Source organism: Podarcis raffonei, chromosome 9, assembly GCF_027172205.1.
Source record: "Podarcis raffonei isolate rPodRaf1 chromosome 9, rPodRaf1.pri, whole genome shotgun sequence".
Taxonomy (NCBI): Eukaryota; Metazoa; Chordata; class Lepidosauria; order Squamata; family Lacertidae; genus Podarcis; species Podarcis raffonei.
Genome location: NC_070610.1, coordinates 58,926,675 through 58,952,854, shown reverse-complemented (window position 1 = coordinate 58,952,854; position 26,180 = coordinate 58,926,675). Strand labels below are relative to the sequence as shown.

Here is a 26,180-nt window from a genome sequence, read left to right as displayed (position 1 = left end):
AGGTGATGGGGAAATGTCCTGGAAAGTGCAATTGTTCGATGCAACGTCATATTGCTTCCCCACAAACAAATCAAAATGAATGCTCTATAAATAGCACACATTCCCATCAACTTTCTGCAAGCAATGAAGGGTGAATGCTCTATAAAGAGATCTGGAAGTGATCACGCGTGATGCAAGCATATATGTAATTAGTAATAGACCCTTGACTTTAAAAGAAACAAGAACACTACTCTATAAAGTCATTGACATTTATTTCTTTTCTTTTTTTACATTTCCCAGTATCAAAGTGGTCATGCACTAGAAAGAAAGCAAATCCAGTTGTAACTGCTGCTGCTGTTGAGCAAAGGGTGCAAATTTGCTATTTCAGGAATTCGCACCTGGAAGGCACTTCAAGTAAGGGACTTGAGGTCAGCTTGCTGTAGAGACATGGTGCCTTCTGTAGGACTGACAGCAGAACCTCAGCCAGATGCAGCAATCTGATTCCACAGTACTTTTCACACCTTGCCAGAGTTAAAGGTTGCCAGATGGTGGCTTTCGGCTCTGATTTTAGAAAATGACTACTGGACGTTTGTCTTTGTTGTAAAAAATAACTCTTATGTCTACCCAAGGAACATTAAAAGACTTATTGTAGAAATCAGATCTGAGTGTGCAGGGAAGACTCAGACTCAGACTCTGACTCTTCAATCTTCCAAGACCAAAATGGAGGAAAACAATGCATGTCTGAGCCTTTTGCTCCCTCTGGTGAAACATCGCAGTAAAGCTATAAAGTGCATATTTTTTAGCATTCTGTTTCTTTTTCCCAACAGATGGCAGCTCTCAGTACACTATGCCAATATTATCACCCTTGAGTATTTGTAGTGGAAATCAAAGCTAGGGATACGAGAAAGTTCCATTTTAAAACTTTCCCCTTAAAATAATATGATTAGCAATGTGATGCAGGGGGCTCTCTTATGCTATTTGACACTCCTGCACTCCTCCATACAAGTTTTAAAAGCACTGCTTTTGCCACAAGCGATAGAAATGCAGATAATACAGCTTTCCACACTCACCTGATCTGCATTAAAGATCCTCTGGTGTTTTGTTTTTACAAAGCAGTCAGCAAAAAAACTGTGAGCGTTTTAAAAAAAACAAACAAACTGGGTGTACTGGAGGAATTGTGAGCAGTTTTGTTTAGGTAGTACAATGCCCTCAATAGTTTTCAAAGGAATTGCAGCATCTTAGGAAGCAGTGACTTCATCGCCACTGGGTCTGAAGGGTTGGGGAAAACCCCAATTTCTTTCTAACCCATGCCCAACATTGCTCTTAAAAAACACACACACACAAAAAAACCCCATGCAATATTCATGGGTATGGAGAAACAGAGAATGGAAAAAAAGGTTTTCCTAAATGACATATGTATGGATCTGCAAAATCTTTAAAGTAATACACTCCCCACACTTGTTAAACTGGAGACAGCATTCTAAGGTTCATGTGCAGCTCTTGACTCAAGTTTTGCTAGTATCTAGTTTTTTGAGTCCTAAAACTCATGTATCCTCTGAAACTTCAGCAACCCTTTCGTTTTACAGAACACACATATATGTGTGATTGCCAGCAACTGTAAAAGCCGTAAAAAAAATAATCTGTATTCATCCCAGCAGGATCACACATCCTTCATCCAAAAGCAGTCATTTCCTGCTGCCCTCCTCATTCTTCTCTCCTCTGCAAGTATATTCTTAAGAAGCCAAAAAGACTCCAACAGTTCTTCCTGGATCCAGTTCAACCCATTAGGTCAAAGAGGCCAATGTATTGCTGCAGGCTGCTCTGAAGCTACTACTTTCGCTGGGTTGTTGTTGCTGTTTTAACGTTATAACGTGTAGATGGGGAAATGATGGCGGACAATATGAATCTTTGCAATGCCAGACCAGCCAGATTAGTATCTAATACATGGACAAACTTTGATGAACTTTCTTTGTTCCATGTGCAAAATCCACAACTGTCCACTGCACCATTACAATATTTGTAACATCACTCTCCCTGGATGCTCCCAAAGACTGCATATCTATTGCCAGAACATAACTGCCTTTGGCTACTGGAAAAGCCATTGGGAGCTTTGACCATCGGTTGTAAAGTCTATGAACTTTCTCTTGATTATTTACTGATGGGATTGGTGCTTCTGGCATGTCTTTCTGCTGAGACCACTGAATAAACTTCCAGTGACACTTCATGGAGCCACCCTAAATGCTTTCTCATGCCCTGCTGGCATTTGTCTCTTTGAACCAGGCCACTGATCTACTCCACTTGTGGCTGCAGTCATCCAAAATTCCTGTGTGAAGGATGAAGGAACACCTGGATGCTGATTTAATGTAACTATATTCTCCTCTACTTGGGTTGCTGTTTTAGCAGGACCTACAATGCATTCCACAATGGGATTTCAGACAACTGTATGCCACTATAGGGCACTGTGATTTCTTGGAAGCTTGGAGTTCCGATTTAGGTATTCCCTGACACTTCCCTATATTGGCGAAGATGCTTTCCCCCCATCTTCTTCATCGCCCAAGTCAGTCTTGTGAAGGAGTTTGGGTCCTGCCAGGCCAATGATCAGAGCCCCAGTTGGAGCTGTTAACAGGATTCCCAGGAAAGCTATTGTCAAGATGGTCAGGCCATAATGTTCTAGGACTGGGTCCTTCAGCTCTCGGGCTGTATCTAAACCAACAGAACCAATTGCAGCCTGCAGGGAAGGGGGGGTGGAAAGGACATTGAATTGGATCACATGTTATAGTCACAGAAGGAAAGTTTCCTGTCTGCGTGTCCCCCTTTCTGAAGCTACCTGCACCCCACAAAGAACCCTTTCTGGAGAATTAGAGGGGGCCTTCCTGAACAGACAGTGCTGCTGCGGTTGCGAGGGAAAGGAAACCCCTTTCACTCCATGAACTTCATTGACTAATATTAGAGTGCAAGCAGGATTCTTTCATTTGGCCAGTTCAGGACTTACAGGAGCCAGATTTGAATAGCCTTACAATCGCAGTTCACTGTGGCCCTTCTTAAATTTGGAGACCCTGGGGCTCAATCCAGCTTGTGGGGAAATGATAATCAGCTTCTGACTTGCAAAATGGGAGGCCTGGGCTGTCGCTGCTGTATGGGTCAAGTTATCAGTATTGTTACCATTATAATTCACTGGGTTGCTGAATTTGTGTATTAGGAAGCAAAATGGCATCTCCCCAAAGTAAAAACAATGCTTTTGGGGTCAACAGAAGGGGCTTCTGTTAGTGAGATCACTTTTGAGGGCAAATCTGCATGCATGGGGAAAGTGATCTCCTAAGAGAGCTGTGACAGAAAACACTTCAGAAAGAGAAAGAAATTAACCTATGGAGTAAGGAAGCTGATTATCAGGTTGCTTGCAAGAGTCAAAAGCAATACGCCTTTCCCACCTAGAGTAGCGCACCATGGCGGGTGATTTAGCATCTTTTCTGCAGAAGAAACAGGGTCTCCTATATAGGCATACTCTACCTGGACAGTTGCTTTGGGGATCCATGCCAGTGCGATAAATGTTTTCTCTTTGAAGTTCAAGCCAGCAAAACTAACCAACAGGAATGTAGCAGTAACTCGTATCATGAGAGCCAAACACATTGTGATCATACAAAACCCTGTAGGCAGAGGGATATATACTTCATTATTCCTCTCGGAGGGAAATCAGCCCTCATCCTCATCTTATTAGGAACAAAAGTCAAAAGCAGGGTGATGCGTCAGCAGGATAAAGCCCTAACATTAAGTGAGAGCAAGGTGGCCAACTGAGATGGTGGGGAGCAGTTGCAAGATGTTAGGGAATAGAACTGTGTGGGCCATTTGGACTTGCCTGTGTCCCCTACGCTAGCAATAAAGAGCATGAAATCACTTCAGGACTCTGAGTATATTTTAAGCTGCCACAGTGAAAAATGGGGAAAGAAGCCACTCCAGCCTGCCACCTTCTGCTGTGGCTCACACAAGCAGCAGGGGCTGGGATGCAGCAGTTGACCCTCTGCTCTGTTCTCTCCTGGGTATTGCTCTGCCCATTCACTTATGGAAATGCATGCTTGTTCAGCTTTGGAGGAGATGCTCCATTAGCTGTCCTCTAAGGGACGAGGGTAGCGCTGTGGTCTAAACCATTGAGCCTCTTGGGCTTTCCAATCGGGTCGGTGGTTCAAATCCCTGCGATGGGGTGAGCTCACATTGCTCAGTCCCAGCTCCTGTCAACCTAGCAGTTCAAAAGCACATCAAAGTGCAAGTAGATAAATAGGTACTACTCCGGCGGGAAGGTAAACAGCATTTCCGTGCGCTGCTCTGGTTTCGGCAGAAGCAGCTTAGTCATGCTGTCCACATGACCCGGAAAAACTGTCTGTGGACAAATGTCGGCTCCCTTGGCCAGTAAAGCGAGATGAGCGCTGCAACCCCAGGGTCGTCTGTGACTGGATTTAAGTGTCAGGGGTCCTTTACCTTTTTAAGGGACTATAGCCCTACTCATCAGTGCGTAGGAGCCAATTCCTAGAGGCTGAGGCCCTAATAAAATATTTGAGGGGGCCGGGCCCCCCACAACTTGATGGGCATTGTCATTCAAATGGTGTGTGTGTATGTGTGTCGCATCATGTGATCGATTATGCATGGCGGGGCTTACCTGCCCCTCCTCCCGCAATGTCTTATTCAAGTTGGCACCCCTGCCAGCACAGGTTAGCAGACTTACCAACCATTTTTGGTCCGAGAGAGACAACGGATATTTCGGCCCCGATTAAACCAAACAGAAAGGGTTGGAAAAATTGCCAGGCAATTCTAACAATCTCTTCCACTGCTTTCTGCAAGATGAAGAGTGAACACAAAGTGTTACAAGAACTAGTATTATTCTTTTTTATTAGATCTTTAAAATATAACAATTTTTAAGGTAACAAGCAATTACATAGCATAATATATTATTCTGCAGCATGTTGGTTGGTCCTGATCAATACAGATGCTGACTGGCTGTGGATTCTGGAATTCTTTCCCCCACAAACTAGCCGTGTAATTGATCAATGTGTCCAACATTAATTTTGTTTAAGGAACCACTTTTCAATTTGTACCCATTTCCCCCAAACTTCTAGAAATTTTTTACTTCTATTCAGTTGAAGCTATGAATAACTAGTCTATTGTGTAGTTGTTGTCATTCATAGTATTACATTTCTCTCTTGCCCTTGATGCTAAAGGAGCCCAGGTTGCTACCGTAAAGCAGTCCAACTTGAGTTCTCTCCTTCACACAAATCTGTTCCTGAGTTCTCGGCTTTAAACGGCCTCGGTCCAGTATACCTGAAGGAGCGTCTCCACCCTCATTGTTCTGCCCGGGCGCTGAGGTCCAGTGCCGAGGGCCTTCTGGCGGTTCCCTCACTGCAAGAAGTGAAGCTACAAAGAACCAGGCAGAGGGCCTTCTCAGTAGTGGTGCCCACCCTCTGGAAGGCCCTCCCATCAGATGTCAAAGAGATAAACAACTACTTGACATTTAGAAGAGATCTGAAGGCAGCCCTATTCAGAGAAGTTTTTAATGTGTGATATTTTAATGTATTTTTGGTCTTTGTTGGAAGCCGCCCAGAGTGGCTGGGGAAACCCAGCCAGATGGGCGGAGTAAAAATAAATTATTATTATTATTATTATTATTATTATTATTATTATGTTTGCAAAGACAGGAGTGTTTGGCGTGCTCTGGTCCATGGGGTCACGAAGAGTCGGGCACGACTAAACAACTAAACAACAACATTATGTTTGCGGAATGCTCACCTTCTCCACAGACCATCTCAGCCCAGCCAGAAATGACAAGACAATTGTGCAGAGGCCTCCAGATCCAGGAAAGCCAAAATGCTTGCAGCTCAAAAGAGTAAAAGCAGAGAGACCCAACACAAATAATGCTCTCTTCCACACAACATATGTCTAAGACCAGGGAAGAAAACAGAAAGTATCTTTAAAATATTACTATAGCATTACTAAGAAACTGACCTAAATTGATGGAATCATAATGTTAATTTAAAATCTACAAATGAGTCCTCCGTTTAGGACAAAATCAGCAATGACTGAAAGATCCTCACGCCCCTCCAACAGAGTCACGGAGGATTCACATCCTTGGGAAAGAGTGATTTTGTAGCATTGACAATCTCTGGATCACATTCTCAACAGTCATAAACTAGGACATGGAGAGTGTCTTTTGCATCATTCCCCTACCACTTCTCCTTGATGAGATGCAAGGCTGAAACTTTCCAGCAGCTTCCTTTCTCACCTGATCCTTGCTTGGAAAGTACCAAATAAAAATTCCCAGAAGGCCACCAGCTCCTGCGCCGATTACAACTTCTATTAAACCGCGGAGGATACTCTTGAAGACAGAGCCTTTTTGGACACAACAGAAGAAAAGGGTGTAAACACAGATTTTCATTTTCCTGCTTTGCTTGCATAAAGTTTATGCAGAGGATAGATTATGTCTGGCCTTTGCTGAGCATGAGTTCTAATTTGTTTGTGATTATATGGCAATGAGCATTAATCCTTATTTGCTTGAGCAGTGGTTATATTATTCCCATTAATCATTAGTTCATCCCACACTTTTCGGTGCCTTCCCCGCCCCCTCACTTTCCTAAAGTCCTTCAAAAAAGTGGAGTTGTTGTGATAGGGCAACAGAGCTTTAATTCACTTCAAACCCACATTCCCAGTTTGTTCACACTTCTGTCTCAGCAGCGTCTACACCAGGGGTCAGCAAACTTTTTCAGCAGGGGGCCGGTCCACTGTCCCTCAGACCTTGTGGGGGGCCAGACTACATTTTGAAGGGGGAAAAAAGTGAATGAATTCCTATGCCCCACAAATAACCCAGGGATGCATTTTAAATAAAAGGGCACATTCTACTCATGTAAAAACACGCTGATTCCCAGACCGTCCGCAGGCTGGATTTAGAAGACAAGTGGGCCGGATCCAGTCCCCGGGCCTTAGTTTGCCTACCCATGGTCTACACCTTGCTTGGTCCTGTACACAGAATGGAAGATGGCAGGATCCCAAAGGATGTGGTTTTCGGGGAGCTGCTTTCAGGCACCAGGCCTGCTGGTAAACCAACTCTGCACTATAAGGTAAAGGTAAAGGGACCCCTGACCATTAGGTCCAGTCGTGACCGACTCTGGGGTTGCGGCACTCATCTCGCTTTATTGGCCGAGGGAGCCGGCGTACAGCTACCGGGTCATGTGGCCAGCATGACTAAGCCACTTCTGACGAACCAGAGCAGTGCACGGAAACGCAGTTTACCTTCCTGCCGGAGCAGTACCTATTTATCTACTTGCACTTTGATGTGCTTTCGAACTGCTGGCAGGAGCAGGGACCGAGCAACGGGAGCTCACCCCGTTGCGGGGATTCGAACCGCTGACCTTCTGATTGGCAAGTCCTAGGCTCTGTGGTTTAACCCACAGCGCCACCCGCGTCCCTCTGCACTATAAAGATGTCTGCAAATGAGACATGAAGGCTGGCAACATCAACCTTGTCGTGTGGGAATCCCTTGCAGACGACTGCAGTGTCTGCAGACAGACAGCAGGTCATGCATTCACAGTAGTTACCAGAGGAGAAATGAGGAGCGCAGAGAGAAGAAATGTCCTGAAGAGTATTTTCAAGATAGAAAGCAGACAGAGTTAAGAGTATGTCTTCCAGATATCTTTGTTTTTGTTTTAAAAAGCAACTACTGAATTGAGAGGCTTTGTGCAGACTCCCACAAGAGGGGGCGGACTCTCTTTCTTTGGAGGTTTTGAAACAGAGGTTGGATGGCCAACTGTCATGGATGCTTTAGCTGAGGTTCCTGCATTGCTGGGGGATGGACTAGATGACCCTTAGGGTCCCTTCCAACTCTAAGATTCGATGATTCTATACAAGCGTTGCAATTGGTTCTCTGTCCAGCAGGTGGCAGCCACTGTACCACAGCAGAAGTAAAAGAAAAAAAGAAATTGCGCTCATCTGCTGTGATTGTTCTACAGTTTCTAAAGTGCAAAAATGAATATAAGAGGAAAGACAAAGCTGGTGTAATTCAGCTCAGAACCAGAATTCTGGGTTCCCTCCAGACTGTCACTATAATGAAGGATGTATTCAACTTCATACCTGCAAATTTAGGTTTTCACGTAACAAACCAACTTTTACTTCTTTTTTAAAAGCAGACTCTTTTTGTAGTAAGCAAAGTGATGGGAAAGCACACTAAAAAGTCTGGGATAACAATCAGTTGATGGGAAGTCATATAATCTCTGTGCAAACAAATTAGCTCACTCAGCAGTGGCTATTGTATAACCACTGCAGGAAGAGATAAAAATGAGTGCTTAATAAACAGCAGACACTATATAGCCGCCACACAGGCTTTGTGCAAACAACTTAGGATGGATACTCAATAACAGGTCTTCAGAAAGCTCACCTCTGTAGTGAACTACCACATAAAATAGAAAAGTTCAGCGCAGCTGTCTCATGTGATGTGCTGCTTTTGCTACCTCTTTCATGCATAGCACTTAGTTGGAAAGCTGCACTGCAAAATTCATAGCTGTGTGGAGTTTGAAGGATGGCCGAGCTGCAGTCTGTGCGTCATTTCAGAAAGTGCAAATTAAGTAATTTCCGCTTTAATGGGAATAGAATGGAATTCCCCTTCTCCCAATCACAGCTGTTTGACAACATATATTCTCTGTTAGAGAAGAGGTCACATCATAATGAACCGTTCCTGAAGTCAGCCTTCTCCTATCCTCAAGAGAAATTGCACCAGATTCAGCCTCCCAATTCTGCCTATGCTTTTTTTAAGGGGTCCATGCAGTGGCTTTTCATTTCTAGGGCATAGCTCCAGTACCTGTGGAAAAGGCGATGCCCAAGAAGGTGTTGAATCCTGTAATGGCCACGATATCATCCATGCTGGCAGCAGCTATTAGCAAGGTAGGAATGCCTTTATCGACACCATATCCTCTGGATTGCAACATCAGCAATGAAAGGACAACGATAGCAGGAGACACAGCACCTAGAACAAACCTGAAAGGGCACAAAATTAGCTCTTGGTGAAAGAAGGGAACATTACATTGCTTCATTCAGATAAAACTTTACAGAAGATGATGTATCAGAAATTTCTGGAAATAAATGTCTCTCCCCTCCCCTTCTCTCTATAATCACAACAATGCACTCCATGTTGCAAAAAAGGGAAAACAAGACACAGCTGTGTGCAGTGCCGGATTTACGTATAAGCTAAACAAGCTATAGCTTAGGGCCCCCTCTCTTGGGGGCCCCCAAAAAAATTAAAGGGGGAAAAAACCTGGATGTACATTTCCAAAATGTAAGATAAAATACAAATAAAATAAAACCTACATACAGGAACAGTGTTTTGTGTTGTGTAGGCTCCTATGATGTAAGTAATGGGCCCTGCCTGCTAGTATGCTCCCTAAAACATCACTGGTTTGCTCATTTCTATATACAGGGTGCCCACACTCTGCATGGACTGGTTGCATAGCAACATGTGCAAATGACTATTAGGTCAGGCCTCCCCAACCTGCGGCCCTCCAGATGTTTTGGCCTACAACTCCCATGATCCCTAGCTAACAGGACCAGTGGTCGGGGATGATAGGAATTGTAGTCCAAAACATCTGGAGGGCCAAAGGTTGGGGATGCCTGCTATTAGGTCCATAAATTTCCAAATAGCATATATTCAACACAAAAAACAGCGACCATTTGTTGTTGACAAAGGACAGCTGGACATATAAAGGGCCCCGTTACCTTCAGTAGCTTAGGCTCATCAAACCTAAACCCGGCCCTGGCTGTGTGTCTTCTCTGTGTTTCTCAGTGCTGCCACTCTATGAAACGCTCCAAGCACCTTCATTATCCAGACTGGTAATGGATTCCAGGAGAAGGGAGAGATTCCACGCTTGCATATTCTTATTAATAGCACTAAAGAACCCAAACGATGCATCCCTTCAGGGCTCGGGACTTTGCGCGCTGTGTTTAAGATCGCAGTTGTAGGTATTGCTAGAAGATATGTACCGCTTGCAAGCAAGAGAAAGCAAAGTTATCTCTTACCCTAACATAAACCCCCATTCCCATGGCAGGTTCATGATATAGTGAGACAGGACAGCTGCTGCACAGGCTTCCGTGAGGCAAGGACCAAAGCTTAGTCTGAAACAGATCGCTTTCAACTTATTCAGAGCCTGAAAGACAAAACACATTTTTAAAAAAACAACAACTGTTATCAACTTCTTTTTTACTGTTACGTAAAATCAGTTGAGATTTGCTCTGCTGTACTCAGCTTTGATTGTATGGGACAATACAATGCATTATAATAGGAGATTGGAAGTGGATTCAAGGTGTTTAGGATGAAGATAGATGTACACCTTTCAGTTCGTCTCCTGCAGTGTGAACGCAGCTCTTCAAAGTGCATTACAGATATGCATTCCAGAAAACTGCATACTGGGTTGGCAGTAAGTCTCACCCTTAATTTCGAGAATTAGGGGGCATGTAAGTTTCCCCCACATTCTTTTTTTAAGCAATGCATGCACAGGCAACACTATCTAATTTTAATTCCCTTTGGGTGAGAGAGAATTAGAGACTTGCAATGCCCTTCATTTACAAATATACAAGCAGAGCGTAAGTGGAAGTAATTCATAAAACATAAAACAGTAATTAATTTTAAAAAAAGGGTCTGTGGATCAGGAGCTGTAACAATATACAGTGGTACCTCGGGTTACAGACGCTTCAGGTTACAGACTCTGCTAACCCAGAAATAGTACCTTGGGTTAAGAACTTTGCTTCAGGATGTGAACAGAAATCACGCAGCGGCAGCAGGAGGCCCCATTAACTAAAGCGGAACAAATTAAGTTCTTAACCCGAGGTACCATTGTATTCAGTAAGATGCTCAGCCTTCACCTTAAAAAATTCAGAAACTTATGTAAAAACAGTGACAGAGATTAGGGGTAGAAGTGTGTTGGATTGGTGCTAGCCAATAGTTGCCCTTCACAGATGCATTTTCCCCAACGTACATTGGCATTGCAAGAAACTTGCTCCAAAAGATTTTCCAGAGCTTGCTCCAAAGCAAAAAAAACAACAACCCCATACTTTTGTACCAAATCATACCACTACAACCTCAATAAAAAATACTGTATCTGTTTTCATTCTTCCTTAGGAATGGAAAATTTAAATAGAATGGTGCTTGAATCCAAGAGCTGTGGGTCTGGCATCTAGGTAACAACTCTGTTTTCTGGGTTCTGCAAATGTCTCTGATGTTTAGAGAGAGGTGGAATAGAGAAATTATATCTAGCATATTATCTAGTGAATATTTGGAGCCGGGAAGAGTTTAAAGAATAAACAATCTTTCTGCGGGCAACATTCTTTTATTTTGCTTTTGTGTGGTGTCCAGGAAAGCTCTTTGCCACACTTCTCAGTGTCCATAAAGATTTTGCATGTGTTAAGGACCATTTGATACTTCACCTGTGGGTCGAGGCCAAGACCAGCAAGAGCCAAGATAATTGAGAGGGCAATGTTTCGCAGGGTAGCTCCCCATTTCACATTGATCTGGACTAGTTTACTAGTGTACGGGACATTCCTGATGAGAAACCCAGCAAGCAGCATCCCTAAATGGAACAGAGAAAGGCATGTCACTCATTGCTGACATCACAGGTGGCAAGCAACATTTGGAAAGCATGGGACGAAGTGGCTGCAGTGTTAAATCGTGTGCCAGAATAACAATATGGAATGGGGCTGGGATTGGGCTATATCACTGGGGGAGAGGGGTTGAATCCTTTCCCCTCTACCCTTTCACAATTTAAATCTGCTGGAAACCAGTAACAGTTGGAAGCAGCTGGGGAAGAGAGCAGCATATGAATGCCTTTTCTCCAATCTGTACCAAGTAACAACTGTGGCACGAATTTAAGTCAAGGAAACAGTTCTGTGGGCAAAGGTGAAAAGATCCCTTCTCCAGAACTGCAGCCCAGATCCTGTTCAAGCCCTTTTCTGTGGCTGCTTATAAGTCTGAAAAACAGTATCTACTTATCTAATTTACATGGAGATCTCACCCACAACTGGGAAACACTGGCCTGCGAGTGCTCCAATTGAAGACGCTCAAACTCGGGACGAAAGGGAGAACCGTGCTAAGAGGAAGGCACGCTTGGCAAACCCTCACTACTATGATTAACTCCTGCCTGGAAACCTATGTCCCCACTGTGGAAGGACGTGGGGATCCAGAATTGGCCTCCACAGTCGCTTGCGGACTCACTGTGAAAACTATGTTTATAGAAGACAATCTTACTCAGCTACGAGCGATAGAAGAAGAAGAAGAAGAAGAAGAAGAAGAAGAAGAAGAAGAAGAAGGACATGCAGATAGGATTCTCTCTGCCCCAACCACTCTGTGTTGTCTTAGATGGAGAAGGAAAACAGCCTTCCATCTTAAACTGACAGTGACTGGTAGATGCCATTTTTCCTTTTTCTATTTGACAAGACACAGAGATCCCTGGGATTGATCTTACTGTGCATCGGTGAAATTCAAACTTACATACTTGATGAAGCAGGTATATGACCATCAACATACAAAGATCCTAACAGCAACTTACATATGCATGTTAAGTGTTATGTACTGAAGTTCTCACCCTGGGCCAGCAGGGGGATACTGTAGATAGTTTTCACTCAGGTCCACGTCAGTTATTTTAGGCGGGAAACCCTGGGTTGTTGTTGCTACAATGTTGACAGCCGGCTGCCTATAAAAGCAGGCCGGCTGAGCTGTTTGCTGTTCAGTTCTGTCCAGCTTAGAAATGAAGAGCTGCTCTGGAGAAATCGCTGTGTCGTCTGCTATGTTCGCCCACAACTTAACATTAAGAAACCAGCTTTTCTTAAACAAACAGCTCCTTGTCTTTTGTCACTCTCCTGCCCAAAATACAAGGGACCCAAGTCCAGCTCACTCTGACACCTTTTCCTCTTTTGGCTGGATGGGATCATATGTAGGGTGATGCAAATATGCTGTATATCTTGCTTACACTTGAGAGTCCTCTATTACTCACTGGCTGGAGGGGGGAAATGGACAAAGAAACTCTTTAAAACTAGAAATACCCTTTGTAACATTTCGGTTACCTGAAGGAAATAAGCCTATGACTGATCTCCAATGGAAACCTCTTGAAATGATGCATAAATAAAATGGGAGCCTAAATTGACATTTGGACAACTCTGCTGTCATATTGAAAAAACCAGGTCTATGTAAAATTATGATGATGCACAGTACCTGATAAAGCAATACTTACCAAAAAGACGAGGGAGTGGAGGGAAGCCAGGTATTCTAATGGACTCCATAATTTTACCACCAAGTAAAGAACAAAAGAAGAGGAACAAAAGTCCAAAGACATTTCCACCAGGAAGACATTCCTTGCCTAAAACAGCCCAGAAAACAGCCCAGATCAGCGCTGCTGCTGCTACTGGAAAACAGGGGAAGAAATGCTTTAGCATCCTTCAGAAATCATGTTATGTTCTTCAGAGCTTCATGAAAACTGATTTTTGGTTAAAGTAATGAAAGAAACAAAAGTTGCGCTAGTAATGCACTTTTCTGTGCCGTTTTTTAAAATGTTCTTTTAATTTGATTCTTTATTTAAAGCTACTGTCAAATGCTTGTTGTCATGCAGTCAACAATGATGGGCTGTTGCAAATCAGTATGGTGCTAAATGTGCTACCATGCAACCCAGGCCACAGATGAGTGTGATTGATTTTTTATTGTTGTTCTGCAATCTAAATAGATTTTAGAGATGTTTCAGATCTCCTCCCAGTTACTGTTATTTGTTTGAGAATGGGGATTTTTCTTGGCAGCCCCTTCTGTTCTTTCCCGCTGCACCAGAATGGGAGCACTGGAAAGTGAAGATGCAATTTTAGAACCATTTCCTACACAGCTCTGGCAAATGAAAACGGAAGTTACAGGGAGCCAATGGCACAAAGGAGTTTCCATACTTATCCTTCTTTCTTTGTTCCTGGGCAATGAATACTATCTCCAACAAAAAACAAAAGCAATAAATACCATTGCAAATAATATAAACGGATTAATAAATAGTAAAGCTTTCCCCTATGTGACCATTTCATCTAGGATCTTTAGAGACTTCACTCAGCAGCAAGGCATGAATCATAATGTTTTCTGCAGGTCAAATTATTTGGGTCATATTCTGTACACATTACAGGAGAAAGTGTCTCTTTGTGTGCTTGGTCATGACCCACTTTCAAGATAAATCTGCATAAATGTAGTGAGGATTATAGACTTTTGGGAGTTCACTTACAAAAGAGAGAACATTAAGACCAGGCTTAAAAGCTTACAATAATGATTAAAACAATAACAGTTAGGAATGAACTGCAGAGCTAATGGATCAAAATGGAAGGGATATCAGTTATCTTGTCTGTTTAGCAGCCAAAAGAATTTCAGTGGCGTTCTGAAGGTTTTGGTTAAGGCTCCTGAAGGTTTGACTTGATTTATCACACTCTGATTTTCTTCCAAAGAGCTCCGAGTGGCTAAACATATCCAGGCAGGTTAACTGAGCCAAACCTGCTAAAGAACTACACATGAAAATGTTAGAATATGTTACATGTTTCTTGCCAATTCACCTCTGAAGGGTGCTTGAGGTCCCACAATTAATTATCCTGGGATAATTAGCCTTGCAACTTCCTTAAACCTCTGGTTTGTTTCTGCCTTGTAGAGGTGGATCAGAGGTTGAAGGTCAACATCCCCACACAAATCAGAGACCATGAAAACAATCCCAGTGCTGTTAGCTGTGACACTGTGCAGAATTCACAGTTCCATAGGCCAGCAGAGTGATGTCTGAATAAAAGCCAGTAATTGAGGGATCAGCTGATTGTCGGTGACTTCAGTCTCCACTGGGATTAGTTACATGCTGGAGTTCTCCACCCTTGCCAAAAGGGGAGTTACCACTGATCAGCTGATATTATACCTTTTTAAATATAAAACCCTGGACCTTAAGATTAGGTTAAAAAAAAGAAACCAAGACAATTATAGCCAATAGAAAACTAAAGGGTGGCTGTATTCGCTTCCCCTTTTGCATTCCCTTTGCATACCATTTGTTACAATTTCAGCAAATATGCCTTGTGGTGGGAAAATACATATTTGCCGCAGTTTTCCTGGTGGCTCCTCCTCCACTTGCGGTTCAAAATCCTTCAGTGACGCTGCCTCTTCATTTTCTACAGGAAGAATCTCTTCCTGATTTAAAACAGGGAGAGCGGAGGATGACACATTATCAACAATTGACGTACCAAATAATGCCGGAGTCCTAAGAAGCAAGTGCTACTCAACTCAATGGGACTTACGGTACTTCTGAGGATATACCGTGACAAGACTGGGGATTTCGAAATCACAAGGTGAATAACGTCAAAAGGACCACTCCTTAATTGTCCTTTGTAAAGCTACCAGGCGCAGCTATCTTTTGTTAGTGAGATTTCACCCACTAACTGGGTCTTCTTAAAGTTCTTTTGAATGGGGCAAAGGAAGACCTTTCCCCGTTCCAGCTGACATAATCTTGGTGTTAAGTGTATGAGCCAAATGAGGCAGACAGGTTTTCTGGAGAGGGGCAAGAGAGAGCTAGAGAGGTGTAGGGCAGTAGACTTCCCTCTCTCTTGGGCAATAGGGTGGTTCATAAATTTTATTAATTTTTTTTGAAAATGCCTGCTCCAAAGGTCTTATCTTACTACACTAGGGATTATATAGCTATATCTGAAATTTCATGCATATCAGTTAATATCTTGACCCTCCTCCATGAAAATAGCTGTTTACTTGGCCGTTTTCCTATGCTGTGAGGGCTGAAATTTCAATTCAGTGGAGCAGGGTCAAGATATTAACTGATATGCAAGAAATTTCAGTTATAATAATAATAATAATAATAATAATAATAATAATAATAATAATTTATTATTTATACCCCGCCCATCTGGCTGGGCCTCCCCAGCCACTCTGGGCGGCTTCCATAGAAACCAAAAATACAGTAAAATATCACACGTTAAAAACTTCCCTGAAAAGGGCTGCCTTAAGATGTCTTCTGAATGTCAGGTAGTTGTTTATCGCTTTGACATCTGCTGGAAGGGCGTTCCACAGGGCGGGCGCCACTACCGAGAAGGCCCTCTGCCTGGTTCCCTGTAGCTTTGCTTCTCGCAATGAGGGAACCGCCAGAAGGCTCTCGGCGCTGGACCTCAGCGTCCGGGCAGAATGATGGGGGTGGAGACGCTCCTTCAGGTATACTGGACCGAGGCTGTTTAGGGCTTTAAAGGTCAGCACCAACACTTTGAATTGTGCTCGGAAACATACTGGGAGCCAATGTAGGTCTTTCAAGACCGGTGTTATATGGTCTCGGCGGCTGCCCCCAGTCACCAGTCTAGCTGCCGCATTCTGGATTAGTTGTAGTTTCCGAGTCACCTTCAAAGGTAGCCCCACGTAGAGTGCATTGCAGTAGTCCAAGCGGGAGATAACCAGAGCATGCACCACTCTGGCGAGACAGTCCGCAGGCAGATAGGGTCTCAGCCTACGTACCAGATGGAGCTGGTAAACAGCTGCCCTGGACACAGATTTGACCTGTGCCTCCATGGACAGCTGTGAGTCCAAAATGACTCCCAGGCTGCGCACCTGGTCCTTCAGGGGCACAGTTACCCCATTCAGGACCAGGGAATCCTCCACACCTGCCCGCCTCCTGTCCCCCAAAAACAGTACTTCTGTCTTGTCAGGATTCAGCCTCAATCTGTTAGCCGCCATCCATCCTCCAACCACCTCCAGACACTCACACAGGACCTTCACCGCCCTCACTGGTTCTGATTTAAAAGAGAGGTAGAGCTGGGTATCATCCACATCCTGATGAACACGCAGCCCAAACCTCCTGATGATCTCTCCCAGCGGCTGCATGTAAATGTTGAAAAGCATGGGGGAGAGGACAGAACCCTGAGGCACCCCACAAGTGAGAGCCCAGGGGTCTGAACACTCATCCCCCACCACCACTTTCTGAACACGGCCCAGGAGGAAGGAGCGGAACCACTGTATGACAGTGCCCCCAGCTCCCAGCCCCTCAAGACGGTCCAGAAGGATGTTATGGTCGATGGTATCAAACACCGCTAAGAGATCCAGCAGAACTAGGAAACAGCTCTCACCTTTGTCCCTAGCCCGCCGGAGATCATCAACCAGTGCGACCAAGGCAGTTTCAGTCCCATGATGAGGTCTGAATCCCGACTGGAAGGGATCCAAATGGTCCGCTTCTTCCAGGCGTGCCTGGAAGTGTTCGGCAACCACTCGCTCAATCACCTTGCCCAAGAATGGAAGATTTGAGACTGGGCGATAGTTGGCCATCGTGGCCGCATCTAAAGATGGTTTTTTAACCGCCTCTTTCAGCGGGTCTGGGAAGGCTCCCTCACGGAGGGAAGCATTCACCACCCCACGAAGCCCATCGCCCAGTCCTTCCCGGCTAGCTTTTATAAGCCAGGATGGGCAAGGATCCAGGAGACAGGTGGTTGGTTTCACTCGTCCAAGCAGCCTGTCCACATCCTCGGAGGTAACAGATTGGAATTGATCCCACTCAACTTGACTAGACAGAACTCCAGCACTCTCCCGCCCCGGCCCTGCTCCCACGGTGGAGTCTACTTCTTCCTGAATCTGAGCGATTTTATCTGCAAAAAACTTTGCAAAATCATTGCAGGAGAACATGTGGCCCGTACTGGGCCCCGATGTTACAGGTGGTTCCGCTAAATTGTGAACCACCTGAAAAAGTCTCCTGCTGCTGTTATATATAGCTATATAATCCCTAGTGCAGTAGGATAAAACCTTTGGAGCAGGCATTTTCAAAAAAAAGTTTTTTATGAACCGGCCTATTGGGCATACTTAAGCTGTGCATATCCACCTATGCTCAGTCTGTATATTCAAAAAGAAACTCGAAAACACATTAAGAGCCTCCACTAGTTAGGGCTGCCATATGTCTGGAATTTCCTGGACATAGCCAGGATTCGCTATGGCATCCTGGCGGAATTGTCAGATAGCGGCTAAAATGTCCAGGGTTTGTTTTTGGCGGTTTCCCTAAAAAATAGGCAAATACTTCATTGGGGGGGTCATTTTTGACCCAAACTGACAATATATTTATAAAATATGTAATTGACAAATACCTGAGCTATTTCGGGCTCGGAATCAACCTTATTGGTCTTTGCAAAGTATCCCCCCATCCTTACTGTTCTTCACAACATCCTCCGACATGCTGACCAACCTATGATTTAAACAAAATGTATTTCAGGTGCCATATATTCTACCTGATTTAAATGGGTTTCCTCCCACTCCCAACAGCATTGGGATTTCTTTCCATTAATATTTAAACATTCAGCTTCCCAACCACATGGTTACTTGCTAAATTACAATGGATTTCGATCCAATGAACCAAGGGTAGAAGGAAAAACAGTCAATGCTCTTTTGCAAATGTCTGTGGAAGTTCATACAGTGCTACAATAGGCAGGTTACACAGCAATACTCCAGTTTCTGCCTGAGCATCAAGTATGTGTTTGAAGTTGCATGAACTCTTGTACTGAGTGAAAGAACATCTTTGGATTTGGGTTTCTTTTTTTCTAGTACAGTGCTCTAGCAAAATCTTGCAGATCAACTAACAATATTTACTAAACTGTGTATTTTTTTTCTGATCTAGTAAAAGATTAGTAGTCTGTGCTGCCATGCTGGCTGCAGAGGAGGGAAGCCTCCACTGTCAGCACACCAATACAGTTTCTAGGCTGTGTACACCATACCTTTAAACCACATTCCTTCCCTCAAAGAACTCTGGGTACTGTAGTTTAAGAGGTGCTGTAACACTGTGAAGAGTAAACCGCTTTAAAATTATAGTGTGTACAAAGGTAAAAGGTAAAGGACCCCTGGACAGTTAAGTCCAGTCAAAGATGACTATGGGGTGTGGCGCTGATCTTGCTTTCAGGCCAAGTGAGCCGGCGTTTGTCCACAGACAGCTTTCCAGCATGACTAAACCGCTTCTGAAGCAACGGAACACTGTGACGGAAACCAGAGTGCATGGAAACGCTGTTTACCTTCCCACCACAATGGTACCTGTTTATCTACTTGCACTGGCATGCTTTTGAACTGCTAGGTTGGCAGGAACTGGGACAGAGCAACAGGAGCTCACCCCGTCACGGGGATTCGAATCACTGACCTTCTGATCAGCAAGCCCAAGAGGCTCAGTGATTTAGACCACAGTGCCACCCGCATCCCTATAGTGTGTACAAAGCCTCGTTAGGCTGCCGACATGTAAAAGAAACTGACTTCAGATGGGAACACAGTGGTTTGCCAAAGTGGCGCTGTTCCACATAGCTGTCAAAGCTTGAGCAGCAATGATGACCTTAGGGTGCTAAAATCAATGAAGAGTTATAGTTGTGGTTTGGCAAGGTGGAGGGGCTAAATGTTTTTGCTTTGTTTAGAACTATGGCAAGAATGAGAACATCTCTAGGAGCCCAGGTGTGTATTGTTTAGGGTTGCCATACACCCGAAATTTCCTGGGCATATCTGGAATACTGCAGCCGTAAGCTCAACAACTTTTCTGTCCAGGTTTTCACTTTTTGAAATATGGCAACCCTGATATTGTTATGAGTTTGTGGGTGCCAGGGTTTGTGGGTGCAAGACACCCACAATTCCTGTATTTAGTAAGTGCTAGAATTTAATCAATGCTTGGAGAGTTAAACTGGAAGCCAGACCCTTAATAACTGGACTCAGCTCCCCGTGTTCAAAAGATTGCCTAAAAGATGGGCCAACTGCAGAGAACAAGGGGAGATGGGTTATCAGCAAAGCAAAGACTCTGTGCCAGCCAGCAAATGCAAGGAGCCCCTCCCTGAGTTATGAGAGCATTAGAAGATGGTGCTAGAGTTTTTGTTAGGACGACATTTTAGGATTTCAGTTGGCTGTGTTGTGATCAATGTGAAAAAGGCGTTATTCTGTTAAATTTAGCAAGCTGGAGAAGGGGCCCAGAGTACAATGTCAGTTGCCTGTTTTGAATCAGAGGCTGCAGCAATGGGAGAGAAGGGACACTCCTGGAGGGCAATGTTTTGAACCTCTCTATCGTAAGGGATGCGGGTGGCGCTGTGGGTAAAAGCCTCAGCACCTAGGACTTGCCGATCCAAAGGTCGGCGGTTCGAATCCCCGCGGCGGGGTGCGCTCCTGTCGCTCAGTCCCAGCACCTGCCAAACTAGCAGTTCGAAAGCACCCCCGGGTGCAAGTAGATAAATAGGGACCGCTTACCAGCGGGAAGGTAAACGGTGTTCCGTGTGCTGCGCTGGCTCGCCAGAGGCAGCTTGTCATGCTGGCCATGTGACCCGGAAGTGTCTGCGGACAGCGCTGGCTCCCGGCCTATAGAGTGAGATGAGCGCACAACCCTAGAGTCTGTCAAGACTGGCCCGTACGGGCAGGGGTACCTTTACCTTTACCTATCGTAGGCTCAGGTTGTGTGTGTGTGAAAAAAACATATATCATAAGGACACCACAGTGTCGGCCTCATTTCCAAAGGAAACATGGACCCTGGGTAAGAGGGGATAAAAATTGTAAACAGCTTTTCAAAAGCTTCATATCAAGATCACCTCCTAAACACTTGCTCACCAAGACTAAGGCTGCAACAACCCTTAAGACACTTACTAGGGTGTGTAAATCAGTGGGCCTTACTTCCAAGTAAACATGCTTGGGATTGGGCTGTAGCCAGTGCTTTTTTCCTAAAAAAATGTTTAGGGATATTCTCATTTTCCTACTCATATTGAAATACTGCCCCTCAATGAGGCCAAACTTAGATTCACAAAATGTTTAGGGGTATGTGTACCCCTGCGTACCCCCAGAAAAAAGCTCTGGCTGTAGCAGTCAGTCACCTCTGCACTGACTTACATGGGAATAACTTCCAGTGAACCCAGCAGGGTTTAAGAAACCATTAACTGGGCCAAGCTGGAATATGTTTTCTGTCTCAAGCAGCTTGGCTGAACAAATGTGGGCCAGTTCAATGGCAGATCAATGTAAGTGCACACGCCAGCCCTCTCAGAGATAAATCCCTACCTGTCTTCGGAAAGTCACACAGAAGCCGTTGCTCACCCATGGAGGGCAAGAGGAGACAGAGGGCCCAGAATAGCTGACCGCTGAGGCGGCTGAGCCTGATTTACACCTTCCAGTGGACAGGCCAGGAGGGCAGCCTTGAAGAGTCAACCTCTGTCCCTCAAGCTAGGTTTCAGCGGCAGATCGCCAGGCTGGCTCTGAGGCGACCATTTCTCTCCAGGGACTTCACCAACCCTCTGTCAAGCCATGGAAACCAAGATGGCGTGGATTCAATCCCATCCTCTCCAACATTCCGCTTGATTAACGGTCGCTCCCGACCTTCCGGAAGGCAGGAGAGCCTGGAGAAAGAGCGCCAGGCAGCGGGAGAGAAAGCTAACTGGCAACCGGGAGGAGCATTCCCCTCAGCTGTTTGTGTGGAGAGCATGGCGGGAATTCGCTTTTTCGTTGTTTACAAAGGAAACCAACAAGCAGGTGGCTTGGACTGCTGCACCCACAAAGGGGCATTGAAGGTTATCTGAAGCCACTTTCACACAGCAATACATTGAGTTTCTACTTCCCTTTTTTTCCAGCTTTAAAGCTATATATTCTATAATTGTTTGCGTGTTTTACACATTATATCTAAAATAAGCCAGCCGTCATTAACGATCAAAGTGCTTAACTGCATCAAGAACTTGAAAACTTAGAATATAATTGGACGGACACACACACGTGTGTGTGTGTGTGTGTGTGTGTATACAGTGCTTTTTTCTGAGGGGATGCAGGTGTACGCATACCCCTAAAGCCTGGGGGGGGGAACCCTAAATCAATAAATACAACTCACTAGCAGTGATACTGATGTAGAGCAGAACATTCTTATTTTCACCTGGGAATGCTGGAGGGCTCCAGGTGTGCTGCCCAGTGATATAGGATAGGTAGTCAATGTGGGGCAGGTACTCCAGGTGTTGGTGGACTTCAAGTCCCATCAACACATGACTACAACAGAGAACAAGATTGTCAAGGGGTAGAAAAGGGATGTTTATTTGGGGTAATTTTGTATTTTTGAATTTTCTTAACAGGATTTTTGGGGTGGGGTATTTGTTTTGTTTTGTTTATAAAATACAGAATTTGTAAAATGTGAAACATATCTTCTTCAAATAAAAAGTTGTTATAAAAATATTATACCAAATACACATAGACATAAGGGTAAAAATTATATTGTTGCAAATTATTTTTCCTCTTGAACAGTAATATTTTCCAAAATACAGATCTTTACAAATATCTATCTATCTATCTATCTATCTATCTATCTATCTATCTATCTATCTATCATCTATCTATCTATCTATCTATCTATCTATCTATCTCTATCACAGAACACCATTTATTTCATTAGTCCTTGCTGAATGTATGGGTCTGGGGTCTGCAAGGTCTGAGACTGTTTGTATCTTAAGGCTATGTCTCCCTAGAGTGTAAAAAAAGTGTCAGCATGAAGGAGGGTGAGGGGCTTAAAAGATTAAAATGTGAAAGGAACATTATTATTATTATGTTTATTATTATTACTCATTTTTTCTATACCGCTTTATATTTTCAAGGGGGGGGGGGAAATCTCAAAGTGGTTCACAACCTACATTAAAAGACTGAATAAAACAAGCCAGAATAAAACATTACTGAAGTAAGTCAAATATAAAGTATTCATTCAAAGCAACATAATCAACAAGAAACTAAACTATTATCTTAAAGATTTCAAAATAAAACATTGCTAAAGTGGTCAACTACAGAATGCACATTCAATGTAGAAAAGTTAAGAAAAATAAATCTTAAAACATTTCAAAAGAAAACATCACTAAAGGAAGCCAAATATAAAATCCCCATTTAGAACAGCAAAATTAGCAAGAGAATAAAATATTCTCATAAGCACAGAACATACCTGCTGCCGCCACCACCAATAGTGATTCATAGCAGGCAGTGGCTGTGGAAGCTCAGGTTCAATGACCTGGGTCTGCACTAAGAGACAATCAATACGGTCTCTGGTCTCTTCAGCTGCATCAGCTTTTGTAGATGGAGTCAGTGTGCTGCCCTCCCAGGCCAAGTGGGAAAAGGTCTGCAAGGCAGGGAGTAGGTCTTCCAGGATGGAATGATTGAGGGGATTTGACCCACAAATGCAGTTTTCCTGTGCTTTTCCTTTCAAAGGTAACTTGTGGTCTCTCATTAATCAGGTTGTGAGAACGTTGCCACCCCAATAAAAGCTGTTAAGCTCTGTATGTCAGCAGAACACCCCACTGATCAGCTCAGAAGAGTGTCGGGCTGGTGATGAGGTCTTCTCAAACACGGTCTTGAGCAGGCTTCCACCCTAATCAAGACTTGGTTTTTCTTCCACATTGCCCTTAAAAGTAAAGGTAAAGGGACCCCTGACCATTAGGTCCAGTCGTGACTGACTCTGGGGTTGCAGCGCTCATCTCGCTTTACTGGCCGAGGGAGCCGGCGTACAGCTTCTGGGTCATGTGGCCAGCATGACTAAGCCGCTTCTGGAGAACCAGAGCAGCGCACGGAAACGCCATTTACCTTCCCGCCAGAACAGTACCTATTTATCTACTTGCACTTTGACATGCTTTCAAACTGCTAAGTGGGCAGGAGCAGGGACCGAGCAATGGGAGCTCACCCCGTCACAGGGATTCGAACCGCCGACCTTCTGATCAGCAAGTCCTAGGCTCTGTGGTTTAACCCACAGCGCCACCCTCATCCCCTCCACATTGCCCTTACTGTTGAATGGTTTATTTAAATGTAAAGGTTCATCATTGTTGCACCCGATGTGTATGTCTTTAAGGGGCCAGAGCAAGGGCCAGAGTAAGATAACGAGACCCAGCTTTACAGCTGTGAAACGTAGCAGGTGCTGCTGAGTTGTATTTGATTAAGGTGTGTCAGCATTTGGGTGTAGTATATAAGGAGCAGCACCTAGCTCTCCCATTACCCTGGGGGATGGGTTGGTGGTTGGGTCTGGTTTGGTTGTTAATGTATTTAGTGTAAAAGGAGTTTTTGTTTTTCTTATTAAAACCTTATTTAAGTTATTTTTGAGTCCTTTCTTTTTAATGCAAGGTCTCCCCAGCAAGCTCTCTGCAGCGTTACCATACTGTAAACAACCAACATCTTTGGTTATGGGCCCAGCTGCTGAGTGGATGACTGCATATTTTTGGACTCTGAGAAAGGTTTGAAAACTCCTTCTCCTGTTAGTGTAGTTTGTGTGGGTCTGGAAGAGTTCCAGAATGGTTGACCGGGTTCCTGAAGCTGAGAAGGCTCTGGTCTTCCCACAGCTAACAGATGAGAACTATAGTTTATGGTCTTTTCGGGTGGAGGCGCTTTTGACCTCTAGAGAAGTATGGACCTGTGTAACTGATGACCCTCCTGACCCTGTGACTAATGCTTGGTCAAAAGGAGATGCAAAAGCCAGGGCGATAATTAATTTGGCAGTCAGTGACCAGCAAGTAGTCTATATAAGAAATAAGAAAACTGCCAAAGAAATGTGGGACAGTCTTGCAGCAGTGCATGTTAGAAAAGAGTCAGCATCTGCATTGATGTTTTTCAAGCAGTTGTACCAGACGAAGTTGCAGCCTGGTGGTGATTTGGCAGCACACTTGAGACGTCTGGAGGCAATACGCGGCGAATTAATTCGAAGGGACATGGAGATACCTGATATTCAGTATGTTTTTATCATTCTTTGTTCCCTTAACGAGGACTTTGATGGCATAGCTAGCCAGATATCTGCCGTTCCACCAGCACAATTAACTGTGGAAGGGGTGACGGCAAGATTAATGGGCGAGTTGGACAGAAGGGAGGCTTGTGCCATAAGCACTCCTATTTCCAGAAGTAGTGAGGAACGCCATATGCAAACCTGTGGTGATACAACTGCATTTAAAGCTGCAAAGCGTTGTTGGTTCTGCAATAAGCAAGGACATTTTGCAAAGGACTGCAGATCCAAAAGAAAGCAAAGTACTCCCAAGCCTGTTTCTGTTCGTCAGTCACGGTCGTCAGCCCAGCAGCCGACATCGTATAGTAGAGACAGAAACGAGCCCCGAGCTTTTCATGCTCGGACAACAGATCGTAAAAGACTTAAACGTGCCAAGTGGAAGTCTTTTGTTGTGGACTCAGGAGCATCTCAGCATATTTGCAACGATCGAAGCTTGTTTATTTCTTTCGAAGAGGAAATTGGTAATGTACATTTAGCTAATTCACAAGTCTTGCAGTCGCTTGGCAGGGGTACTGTTAAACTTGACTCTTTAAACATTACAATAGCGAACTGCATTTACTGCCCGTCAGTGGACAATTTATTGTCAGTAAGGTGCTTTGCTCGTCAAGGCATAACTGTGCGTTTCTTAAAGTCAATGTGTGAGTTTTTCGATGGGAACAAACGTCTATTATATGCCCGGGAATCTGATGGTTTATATAGACTGTATTTTCGCACCTACTCCCAAGCGCCTATAAATTGCAGAGCAGCACAGTCAAGCCAGGGGTTGAGGAATGTAAGGCCACATTCTGGGTGTGTCCACGAGGCACACAGAATTCTGGGACACCTGAATTTTGCTGATGTAATTAAGACAAAGAATATTGTTAATGGCCTCAACTTAAAACCATGTAAATTCTTTATGCAATGTCTATCCTGTTGCAAGAATAAGATTAAGGTTGCACGCAAGGGTAGGTGCTCAGATAGGAAAGTAAATGAGCCATTTGAGCGTGTACATTGTGATTTAGTTGGGCCACTCCCACCATCATTAGGAGGTTCTAAGTACTGGCTTACTCTGATAGACCAGTATAGTAGATATTGTTGGACTTATGCAATAGCTGAGAAGTCCCAAGCATTTGAGAAGTACAAAGTTTTTTGCAACTGGGTAAAAACGCACTTTAACAAACCAATTAAGAACCTATTTTCTGACCGGGGCGGGGAATTTGTTTCTGAGGATTTTGAGAAATTCCTGGAAGCGCAGGGGACTACTCATGAGTTATCTTGCCCCCGAAGTCCCTGGCAAAATGGGCTTGTTGAAGTTGTGCAGCGTGACCTGCAAGCAGGGGTTAAAACTTATCTGCACGATGCTAATCTGCCCAAAGTCTTTTGGGCTGAAGCGCTCAATGCCTTTTGTTATGTTAGAAATCGCAGTTATCATTCTGGTTTAGATGTCACCCCCTATGAGAAGCTGTTTAAAAA

General features: G+C 44.2%; 1 protein-coding gene across 2 annotated transcripts; it reads right to left on the bottom strand.

Annotated features, from left to right (window-relative positions):
• Positions 1-1,321: 1,321 nt before the first annotated feature.
• On the bottom strand, positions 1,322-22,876 carry LOC128421307 (sodium/hydrogen exchanger 9B2-like). 2 transcript variants are annotated; one of them, XM_053403932.1, is made up of 12 exons: positions 22,365-22,876; positions 18,100-18,197; positions 15,028-15,169; positions 13,224-13,394; positions 11,425-11,567; positions 10,021-10,148; positions 8,810-8,985; positions 6,245-6,351; positions 5,752-5,901; positions 4,694-4,802; positions 3,487-3,623; positions 1,322-2,707 (listed from the first exon to the last, which is right to left on the bottom strand). In XM_053403932.1, exons 2-12 carry the CDS (start codon positions 18,154-18,156, stop codon positions 2,492-2,494), a joined length of 1,536 nt encoding a protein of 511 aa, XP_053259907.1. In that variant the 5' UTR covers positions 18,157-18,197; positions 22,365-22,876; the 3' UTR covers positions 1,322-2,491. The 2 variants fall into 2 exon arrangements, with proteins under 2 accessions (XP_053259907.1, XP_053259906.1); XM_053403931.1 differs by lacking the exon at positions 22,365-22,876 and adding an exon at positions 21,011-21,313.
• Positions 22,877-26,180: the final 3,304 nt, after the last annotated feature.

Bases quoted from the DNA above. Each gene is read 5' to 3' on its own strand.
- LOC128421307 (XM_053403932.1), bottom strand. From the start codon at position 18,156: ATGGGGGGATACTTTGCAAAGACCAATAAGGTTGATTCCGAGCCCGAA. The intron at 10,149-11,424 runs GTGAAGTATCAA...TTTGTCTTTCAG, and splicing joins GTCTTGGCCTCGACCCACAG to GCTCTGAATAAGTTGAAAGC. The intron at 4,803-5,751 runs GTGAGCATTCCG...TTCATCTTGCAG, and splicing joins TGAGATGGTCTGTGGAGAAG to AAAGCAGTGGAAGAGATTGT.